The following is a 10,155-nucleotide window of genomic DNA, read 5'->3' as shown; positions in this document are numbered from 1 at the left end:
TACCATAACACTCCAACTTTTATACTCAATACTCCAATTTATAAAGGCCAAAATGTCCATTGTGCTATGACTGAGAAGATTTAAGGGAAATTTTCCCGATTTCCATGGTGCTGGGTGCAACTTCATATGGGATCCGAGGTGAGCTGGTAAGATGGATACAGAACTGGCTTGGGCATAGAAAGCAAAGAGTAGCAGTGGAAAAGTACTTTTCTAACTGGAGGTCTGCGACATGTGGAGTTCCACAAGGATCAGTGCTGGGGCCTCTGTTGTTGTAATATATATAAATGATTTGGAGGAAAACGTAGGTGGTCTGATTAGTAAATTTGCAGATGATACAAAAAATTGGGGGAGTAGCGGATAGTGAGGAGGATTGCCAGAGCATACAGCAGGATATAAATCAGCTGGAGACCTGGGCTGAAAGGTGGCAGATGGAATTTAACCCGGACAAATGTGAGGTGATGCAGAAGGAAAGTACACAGTAAATGGTAGAGCCCTTAGAAATATTAGCCTACAGAGGGATCTAGGCATGTATTTCCACAGTTCCCTGAGGGTGGCACCTCAGGTCAAGAAGGCGTATGGCATGCTGCCCTTCATTGGTCAGGGCACTGAGTATAGGAATTGGAAAATCATGTTGCAGCTGTATAAGACTTTGGTTAAACTGCATTTGAAGTATTGTAAACAATTCTGGTCGCCACACTAACGGAAGGATGTTGATGCATTGGAAAGGGTGCAGAAGAGATTTACCAGGATGTTGCCTGGTTTGGAGGATATGGAATTTGAAGAAAGATTGAACAAACTTGGATTGTTTTGATTGGAGTGTCAGAGAATGTGGGAGGGCCTGATAGAGGTTTACAAGATTATGGCAGGCTTGGATAGAATGGATAGTCAAAGTCTTTTTCCCAGAATTGAAGGATCAGTTGCTCGGGGGTATAAGTTGAAAGTGAGAGGGGTAATGTTTAAAAGAAATGTAAGGGGCAGGTTTTTCACAAGGAAGATGGTGAGTGCCTGGAACATGCTGTCGGAAGAGGTGGTGGGACAGATTCTATAGCAATGTTCAAGAATAGGCACATGAATAGGCAGGGAATAGAGGGATATGGGCCATGTAGAGGCAAGAAAATACTAGATTAAGGAGGCATTTGTGTCAGGTTTGGTGGGCCAAAGGGCTGTTCCTGTGCTGTACAATTTCTTTGTTGTTAGGAGGGATTACTATTTAAAGGGCAAAAAGCTGCAGCATGCTATGGTGCAGAGGGACCTGGGGGTCCTTGTGCATGAGTCGCAAAAACCCAGCCTGCAGGTGCAGCAGGTGATCAAGAAGGCGAATGGAATGTTGGCCTTTATAGCGAGGGGGATTGAATATAAAAGCAGGGAGGTCTTGCTGCAACTGTATAGGGCATTGGTGAGGCTGCAGCTGGAGTACTGTGTGCAGTTTTGGTCGCCGCACTTACGCAAGGATATTTTGGCCTTGGAGGGAGTGCAGAGGAGGTTCACTAGGCTGATACTGGAGATGAGGGGGTTGGACCATGAAGAGAGGCTGAATAGATTGGGTCTGTACTCATTGGAGTTTAGAAGGATGAGGGGGGATCTTATAGAGACGTATAAGATAATGAAGGGGATGGATAGGGTAGAGGTAGAGAGGTTCTTCCCGCTCAGAAAGGACAGAAGGACTAGAGGGCACAGCCTCAAGATAAGGGGGGGGCAGTTTAGAATGGAGTTGAGGAGGAACTTCTTCACTCAAAGGGTGGTGAATCTCTGGAATTCTCTGCCCGTTGAAGTGATGGAGGCTACCTCGTTGAATATATTTAAGTCACGGGTAGATAGGTTTTTGACAGACAAGGGAATTAAGGGTTATGGGGAGAAAGCGGGAAAGTGGAACTGAGCCACTTCAGATCAGCCATGATCTTATTGAATGGCGGGGCAGGTTCGAAGGGCTAGGTGGCCTACTCCTGCTCCTACTTCTTATGTTCTTATGTTTATGTTTGTTCTTTACCTCCAGCTGTGCACGGTTCTCACCTTCAGTCTGTAGCCTTCCAGTCATAACTTATAGGTTCTTTGTAGGCTCCCCTACGCGACACAGTTTGACATGAAGAGCAGTTTAACCCAAAGGTAACACTTAAATTTAAAAATAATTAGGTCCGTATTAACTTCCAATACGCGTCCCACCCGGGATAGAAACTATCTGTACCAACCATACATTTTAGCAGAGGATTGCAGTCTAATTTAATAATTTGGGTGTGGCACGGTGGCATAGTGGTTAGCACTGTTCCCTCACAGCGCCAGGGACCCGGGTTCGATTCCTGGCTTGGGTCACTGTCTGGGTGGAGTTTGTATGTTTTCACTGTGTCTGCGTGGGTTTCCTCCGGGTGCCCCGGTTTCTTCCCACACTCTGAAAGATGTGATGGTTGGGTGCATTGATCCGAATAGGCGCTGGCATGTGGCGACTACGGGAATGTTATAGTAACTTCATTGCAGTGTTAACTACTTGTGACTAATAAATAAACTTTAAATAAATAAATTTTACTTTTAAGTAGAAAATGGTGTGTAAAGTCAATAAATTAAAGAACAAAGAAAATTACAGCACAGAAACAGGCCCTTCGACCCTCCAAGCCTGCACTGACCATGCTGCCCGACTTAACTAAAACCCCCTACGCTTTCGAGGACCATATCTCTCTATTCCCATCTCATTCATGTACTTGTCAAGAAGCCCCTTAAAAGTCACTACCATATCCGCTTCAACTATCTCTCCCCGCAACGAGTTCCAGGCACCCACCATTCTCTGTGTTAAAAAACCTGCCTCGTACATCTCTTTTAAAACTTGCCCCTTGCACCTTAAACCTGTGTCCCCTAGTAATTGACTCTTCCTCCAGGGAAAAAGCTTCTGACTATCCACTCTGTCCATGCCTCTCATAATCTTGTAGACTTCTATCAGGTCTCCCCTCAACCTCTGTCGTTCCAGTGAGAAAAAACCAAGTTTCTCCAACCTCTCCTCATAGCTAATGCCCTCCATACCAGGCAGCATCCTGGTAAATCTTTTCTGTACCCTCTCCACAAATCCGGCAGCATCTGTGGAGATTTCTCTCAGGTGGGTGGCACAGTGGCACAGTGGTTAGCACTGCTGCCCCAGAGCACCAGGGTTCAATTCCCAACTTGGGTCACTGCCTGTGTGGAGTTCGCACCTTCTCCCCATGACCGCGTGGGTTTCCTCTGGGTGCCCCGCTTTCCTCCAGAGAGCAGCCATGGTGGGAGAATTTCATCCACAGAGCTGCTGAGTTTGCCCAGCACTTTCTGTTTTTATTTCAGATTTCCAGCTTTGGCAGTATTTAGCTTTTATCTGACTGTTTAACAGTGTGGTTTGTCAGTTTACCAGATGCAACTGGAATCTTGCCTGTTGCTCTGTCACAAACCGGGACAGCTTCTCCAAATGTTTTTGATTCAATGCAAGATAAAAGACTCACTGTAGACCATCACAAATCAGTGCTGGGAGAGGAGTCTTCTTTCTCTTCTGAATTAACAGGAAATGGAGAGGAACCAGTTCATTTGTAACCTGGATTAAAAAATGACGGTCAACGTGTAGCTAGGGGCGGCACACTGGCACAGTGGTTAGCGCTGCGGCTTCACAGCGCCAGTGTCCCGGGTTCGATTCCCGGCTTGGGTCACTGTCTGTGTGGAGTTTGCGCATTCTCCCCGTGTCTGCGTGGGTTTCCTTCGGGTGCTCTGGTTCCCACCCATAATCTGAAAGATGCGCTGGCTAGATGCATTGATCATGCTAAATCCTCCCTCAGTGTACCTGAATAGTTGCTGGAGTGTGGTGACTGGGGGATTTTCACAGTAACTTCATTGCAGTGTTAATGTAAGCCTACTTGTGACTAATAAATAAAATTTAGGTATTGGATTTTAATCACATTCTTCTAGCTAGCAATAGTTTGGGTGAGATACTGGTTAAAATGGGACAGGCTAATACATTCAATTGCACTTTGAAATAGGGGAATAAGTATTAATGAGTTAATGGTGAATAGGCATTTTTTTTAGGGGTGCATTACACTGGTGTTATCTTCAGAACGAACCTAAACATTTTTGCATCTTTCAGTTATAAATCATATTCATATTTTGTCAAATTTCAGATTTTAAAAAGAGGTAAGCATCTGATTTGTACCCATGCCATGTAAGGGTGAATTTATGAAGCTTCTCCCAGTTTCTCTTCACCATAATGTTTGCGTCTTTTTCTCAAAAAAATCTGATAATATAAAAGTGTTCTTAATCACGAGGGAGCACCTGCTTGCTAGAGCTAGATTCAAACCACAACACTGGGGCAATAAAAATCTATACACTTTCTAGGCCATTCACTTGGGATGGGGCTACACTTCAGCTTTTGTTAAAGAGCCCTTATATCTCCAATGGCGGGCGGGTGTTATAGGTTCAAGACCTCTCTGTGACCAACACAAACACTTCTCCATTCTCACCGACCAAGTCTCCGCACACAAAACGGAGTAGAGATTTTACGTTTGATTAGGTGTTGAAGAGGGGATTGTAGGGGAGATCGAGGACCATACAAAACCCTGAAGAAACATACCTCAATCAACTGATTCAACAAATACTTTTTCATTCATTGGACCCCAACTCTTCATTAATTTCAGTAGCCTGAAAGCATCCGGCAAGCCAAAACCAAGAATCCTTTTGCTTCCTTTGACATAGCATATGGCAACGCATCACCTTTAAAGCATACTTTAGCCAAATAAAAATTTAAATTATTATTCGTACAACAATAATGCTTTCTACAAGATAAAAACATTGAAAATGTAGTTGCCTGACAAGTATTTTGATAGCCTGAGGTTGCTGAACTATTGCGAGTTTTAATCCATGATAAATCTATCGTTTGATCATTTATGGAACAGAGAAACTATATTGACTCCATGACAAATAAAACACAGTAATGCAAGTTTGAACACAGACCAGAACCATTTTTTGAGGCACGTTACTCAAACCTATGCATTGGTTCAAACTGTGATACAGATGGATTTAAATTTCACAAATCACCAACAACATTTGGTTCCACTTCTCTCCCTAGAGCAGAACACAGAGTTCTCTTGTGCCTTCTTCCCCTTATTTACACCTATGGCTCCACAATAATAATCCTGTATCCTTGTGCAACACCTGAAAGTCACCCAATTTTTGGATTTGCTTTCTATCCGAGCAACAAGCTTATGACAAGCCACCTCCAAGATACTTGTGTCCATTTGGCAGAGTACAATGTGTGGTTTTTCCTGTAAGGAAGGAGGCTGAACTACTGACATTACATTATGTTCAGAACACGGAAGGACCCACAGAATCTCTCCCTGCGCTGGGATTCATGGTGTTGCTGGAGGTTTCGGAGATGGACAGGACCCTTGGCTGTCAAAGCTGGCAGTACGTCCTTGCCACTGAAAAGAAAAGAGGGGAAAAAAGAAACCTTTGTGTTATTCTCTAATTGAACAGGTTTGTATTTACATAAAGACTTTAACGTAGAACAGAATCTCATGGTGCTTCAAGGAACACATATTGAAAATGGAGGCGAAGCCAATGGAGGGAATAGGAAGAGTGACTAACAGCATTCTCAAAGATTTCAAAGGAGAAGGGTAAGGTGGAAATATTTAGAGAGGAAATAACAGAGAGTGAGCGCTAGCGAGGGAGAAGGGAGGGATAGGTATGGGGCTAAAATCATTGGCCTTCGGGAGGGCAGATGCAGGACTGGAAGAGACTCTTGAGGTGGTGGACCAGATGCCAAAGAAGAGTTAAAGGCAAGGACAAGAATTTTAATTCTTAAGTATTGGCGGGCCAAGAACCCCTTATCCCAACGAAGATGAGGTGATGGCAAAGCAAGGATAGGCTGCAGGATAGGCAAGTGGCAGCAAGGTCGAGACAAACCTCAAGGCTGTGCGTACCTGGAATGGTTGCTGGCGAGAACAGCAGCGTAAATGAGTCTACATGATAATGGTACGTGTGAGAGTCGCAGCAGTAGGTGGGCTAAAGCAAGCAGTGTCGAGGATTGGGAAGCAGGGGGTCTTTGTGATGAAGAAGATACGGGGTCAGAAAGGCAGCTCAGAGTTGAACAGGATTCTGAGGTTGCAAACAATCTACCACGGCTGGGGACTGAGTCAATGCTAAAGGGTCACAATTTGTGGAAGGAGCTGAAGACTATTGCTTCAGCCTTCCCAGTGTTTCACTGAAGGGCATTTGCAGCTGGTCCAAGGACAAACAGTTTAAGCACACACAAATTGTGTCAAAGACCACACAACACATTTTCCATGACAGCAACAAACAAATATTGGCATATTTATCCAATTTATCATACATTTACATTACAAGAAACACTCCGGGACTAAGGAACCACCGTCAAGCAGTGGATGAGACAATGTGCTATCCTTTAAACCTCTCACAGTGGCTGGCTGTGATCGAGGATATTTGCTTCACACTGTTTGTGGGGCAGGGGAAAAAGAAATACATAACTTCACCAGGTGGTAGCCAAATGTTCAGCTACCGTACAAAGTGGCTGCTGCTTATCTACCTCTTGGAATCAACTGTTTCTTTAAACAAATTAAAGTAACAAATTTGCATTTAATAAGTGGAGGGGGGGAGTGCTTCCTTGCATAGTGCCACTGCAGGGGTAAATTCCTTTGTAAAGGGGCCACTTAGGCTGGATTTTCCAATTCAGTCGGCTTCCTGACAGAGGTGCTTGGAGTAGGTCCTGCATCTGCTGAATTTTGCCAAGAGCCAGAGATTGTAAGTGGGTTCCCAGTATTACATATTGGGAGATCTGGTGGACCGGGTAATCCAGCTGTAGCATTTCAATCGCTGCTGCAGCAGCTTACAGGAAAAATGGTTCCGAATTTCAAACTGGGGAGCAGGCACTTTGAATCGTGAATCAAAAAGGATGGTCTCCCTAAATGGCTCAACGGTATCTAAGAAATCTCTGAGAAAATGTTCAAAGCAGAGGGAAGGAGTCCAGTTAAAAAAGGGCACATTGGACAGAGGATGCCTAGGCAGTCAGCGCCACCTACACAAACTCCCGTCTGATAACTCAGTGCCAGAAGAAGTTCAATGACTCCACTGGGGCAGCCAAGGTACAAGAAGACAGTTCAACAAAGCACTGTCATCAATCTATCTCTCATTTCCCACCCGCTTACCCTCACAATACTGAACACCACCCACAACTTACCAGCAACGTGCAGGAGGGAGCACTATACCCTTCACAACCGCTTCCTTCCCCCGCAAGAGTGCCTTCACCCACCGCCTAAGACAAAGGGGAAGCATTAAAAGCCTCAGGATATTTAGTTCCTCATTTCCTGCACCTGTCTTCAACCTACCCCCTGTCACCCAACCCCCCAAAACGTTCACCTTTCCATTCGAGAGTACTTTCTGCCATCTGACTTGTGACAGAGGGTCTATTGCACCACCCATTTTAATTTTTAAGTAAGCAATGACCCAGAACCAAACTCAAAGAATTGCAATAAACTGTGCCCTTCAACCTTTGAAGTTCCACCCCTTAAGAGGAGGAACTTTGGTTATTCTTGGACAGGTAAAGGGGAGGAGTGGGAGATGGGGTGATAAGGGGAATGGTGCTAGGTACAGTTTAGTTGTCCGTTTCATCATCCCAATTCTATTCAGCTCCCACAGGATACATATATAACCTGTCATCAATAAGCACTTTGCAGGGAGCCTTTGGAAGCATTCCATATCTCAACCTAGAGATGAAGAGTTGAAACCTTATCCCAGACACTCCTGACAAACAGAGACCAGGGTTGGGACTCTGAATTCAGGGTTGACGTATTCAGGTCCGATGGTTAGACCTTCCTGCTCTATAGTACTATCGATTAGTATAAAAATGATTCCAAGCACAAAACTTATGTTTTCATCACCGTTTGTCAGATTGTTAATCAACCTGAGAATCCTTCCGCGTATTGCACCAGAGATAGAGCATGAAGATAGGAAAACAGCAACAGCTAAACATTATTAACCACTTGTGAGGCGATGCAGGAGGAATGGCCAACGTCCAGCTTACCTCCCCTCTTTGTGTGCTCCGAGAGACAAGCAGAGAAGGAACAGCAAAGCACTTTGGCTCCCAATTGAGATACTACCATCAACTCTTTACTCTTACCGCCAATCACTCCCTCCAGCACAGAGACAAGCACACACAGTGAGGGGAATGGTAATGAGCCTCAGAGAAGCATACAGAGGATGACTGGATACATACAGCTGAATTGAAAGATGAGGGCCCAGATTTTCATGGAGTTTTGTAGACTATGGAGACCTTTAAAATGATGGGTCGGACCCGATTCTGGGATCTCCTCCAGCACCAACATCTCACACTGCACTCTCCTGTAAATCCCGTGGATTTAGGCCATATTCTCGAGCATCATGGAGCACGTTCTTTCAGTGGAGTCATGAATGATGGTCTGGGTTTGGCACCTTTTTGAAAGTATCTTTGAAAATTCTTATCCAAGTCACCTCACATCACCCAGTCCCCATTCCATTCCCCCATTCCTTCTCCATGCTCGCCATGCCCATTCCATATGTGTTCTATTACTCATGCCTCCCCGTATCCTCCATGCCAATATGAACTATAGATCCAATGAGCCACATAATAACAATGGCAAGTCTAAAAATGCTCATGAAAAGACACCCATTCAGAAAACTGCTTTGAAAAAGAAACTGTTGCTCTTACAACCTTATAAAAGGTTGTAATCAAATACTGCCATTCATGGTTTCAATAATGGAACTTTATCCTACTTCATACCTCTTAATCTTTTCCAAAACAAATTAAAGAAAAAAATAGCATATTATAACCTCATAAAGATTTTAATCAACCAAAGCTAATGCTTAACTTCAGCCTGTGTTAGCTGACCCTTACTGACACTGAACAGAGGAACTAAATCTACCAGCATATAGCTAAGGCTGGATGGGTGTAGCAGGAAGTTTTAACTTCAATATTAGAGCATTCAGACTAACATATGTCAGAAATCTGGTAAATTTCTTAAGTGTGTCCAGCACAATTTTCTGCTATGATATATCCTACAAGGGGAAGTCCATGTCAGCTATGATAATGAGCCAGTCAATGGATAAATGGTTTGCAAATAATTTTGTAATACAATCGTATTATGATTGAATTCGATGGTGTGTTTGAAAGGGAAAAATATAAGATAGCGACTTAAAGTTCAAATTTAGATTTCAACAGGATGATTCAAAGACCGAGAAGAGAGTGAGAAAATCTGTTATTGGATAAAACAACAGGTAATCTGTTGGTGCTGTTCATAAAAACACTATGGGGGGAGTTAAGTACTAGCTAATACCCCAAGGATCAAAATCTTTACTTGTGAATGATTTAAATTGTAAGAAACAAAGCAAAACTAGAAGAAAGAGAATGCAAAAACATAGTACAGATACTTGCAATTGACAATGCAAAGAACAGCAAAACCAGATAAAGAAATAGAATACAAAAAGGGAAACCCACATGTGATTACTGAAGCCACAAAACAGTGTTTACAATTGTATTAGACAAAGGTGGGTGATTAAGACAGTGTGGGCCTTTATAAACAGAGTGGTGATATTATAATGATTAGAAAGGAAATAGCAAACAAGTTACATCATTACTTCACATTGATATAATCAGTACAGGAAGAAGTAAATGAACTGGACATCCCAAGGAAACTAATATTGAATCAAGGCTGGGGACTTGTCAAGATGAATACAGTCAAAGCAACAGAAGGTAATGGCACTGAAGGTTTCTTTATTCATTCATGGGACATGGGCATCACTGACTGGGCCAACATTTATTGTCCATCCCTAGTTGCTCTTGAACTGAATGGTTTGATAGGCCATTTCAGAGGTCAGTTGAGAGTCAACCACATTGTCACATGTAGGCCAGACTAGGTAAGGACCGCAGATTTCCTTCCCCTTAAAGGGCATTAGTGAACCAGTTGACAATGATTCTGTGGTTATCAGCAGATTCTTAATTCCAAATATTTTTATTGAATTCAAATTCCACCAGCTGCTATGGTGGGGTGCGAACCCAGGTCCCAGAACTGAGTTTCTGGATTAGCGATAATACCACTCGGCCATTGGCTCGCTAATCCTGTTGTCACCTCATATTTACTCAGGTACAGAGTATATATCGCTCGAGGAGTT

General features: G+C 43.5%; 1 protein-coding gene across 2 annotated transcripts in view; it reads right to left on the bottom strand.

Moving 5' to 3' along the window:
* Window positions 1–5,342: 5,342 nt before the first annotated feature.
* LOC145356898 (synaptotagmin-6-like) overlaps window positions 5,343–10,155 on the bottom strand; it is a 261,394-nt gene continuing 256,581 nt past the window's right edge. Inside the window, exons 7-8 of one of the 2 annotated variants that reach the window (XM_080209881.1) lie at window positions 7,190–7,264; window positions 5,343–5,414 (exon numbers count right to left, since the gene is read on the bottom strand). In XM_080209881.1, the coding sequence (XP_080066007.1) occupies window positions 5,343–5,414; window positions 7,190–7,264 (147 nt within the window). The remainder of the gene's footprint in view (window positions 5,415–7,189; window positions 7,265–10,155) is intronic. The other variant, XM_080209883.1, reaches the window with a different exon arrangement.

This window comes from Carcharhinus amblyrhynchos, chromosome 22 (genome assembly GCF_965287045.1).
Source record: "Carcharhinus amblyrhynchos chromosome 22, sCarAmb.v2.hapA, whole genome shotgun sequence".
NCBI classification, from domain to species: domain Eukaryota; kingdom Metazoa; phylum Chordata; class Chondrichthyes; order Carcharhiniformes; family Carcharhinidae; genus Carcharhinus; species Carcharhinus amblyrhynchos.
The sequence above is the reverse complement of the archived record's forward strand: the minus strand, read 5'-3'. Positions and strand labels throughout refer to the sequence as shown.